The sequence below is a fragment of the Stegastes partitus genome, unplaced genomic scaffold, assembly GCF_000690725.1.
Source record: "Stegastes partitus isolate 25-593 unplaced genomic scaffold, Stegastes_partitus-1.0.2 Scaffold37, whole genome shotgun sequence".
NCBI lineage: Eukaryota > Metazoa > Chordata > Actinopteri > Pomacentridae > Stegastes > Stegastes partitus.
Window position 1 is genome coordinate 1,076,372 of NW_007577768.1, and position 760 is coordinate 1,077,131.

General features: G+C 39.3%; 1 protein-coding gene across 3 annotated transcripts in view; it reads left to right on the forward strand.

Moving 5' to 3' along the window:
• Positions 1 to 760, forward strand: part of arhgap10 (Rho GTPase activating protein 10) — a 62,840-nt gene that overhangs the window by 45,955 nt on the left and 16,125 nt on the right. For all 3 annotated transcript variants that reach the window (XM_008302794.1, XM_008302799.1, XM_008302803.1), the window contains exon 19: positions 230 to 371. In XM_008302794.1, the coding sequence (XP_008301016.1) occupies positions 230 to 371 (142 nt within the window). The remainder of the gene's footprint in view (positions 1 to 229; positions 372 to 760) is intronic.

Consider the following 760-nt stretch of genomic DNA (forward strand, 5'->3'; position numbering starts at 1 on the left):
TTTTTTTTTTTTTTTTTTTTGGGGCACAACAAAATCTTTTCACATGCAGTTTTTGAGGGTCCAATCAATGAGCTTCTCACTCTTCCCTAGGAGCACATGCTGTGGCTGCAAATACCTTTTCCATCTACCACTACATAAAACCTGAGTTCTAAAACCGGTGAGGTCAGTTGAGGACATGCTGCAACTCAGTACTCTTGGAGTACCTGCACTGTGAATGCTGTGTTTTCAGATCTTTGCAGATGCTCCCGAGTCATGCCCTCTTTCACCTGCTGCCCCAGTGTTCTCTGCTCCCACAAGGCAGTCCAAGAAATTGGGTCGACAGAATCGGCCTTTGGCCGTCTACAATCCACAAGCCCTTGACATTCAGAATGGTAAGATATGTATAAATTTGCACTTGCTAGCATGTTAGAGGAAGGAGTTAGTAAGCATTAAGTATACAATGTTTGTGCCCTTGCTGTTGGAATAGTCCTTACTTTTTTAAATCAAAAGTGATCCCAAAAGTATACATATTGATTAATTTCCTGTTCCCAAGAGGTCTCAAAGTCAACAAATGAATAACGAGTAATTTTCCACAGTGATCATTCCCACTCATCAAACCCTCACAGTTCACATTGTGGATTTTGTTGAAAAAATCTTCTTGAGGCCTTGCAAAATCCTATTTTCATAGTGTTTGTGATTCCCTCTAATCTGCACCAAACATTTTTACTTGATTAAGTTGAAAAAAGATCATCTGCAACGAAACTAAACATCAAATTTAAAA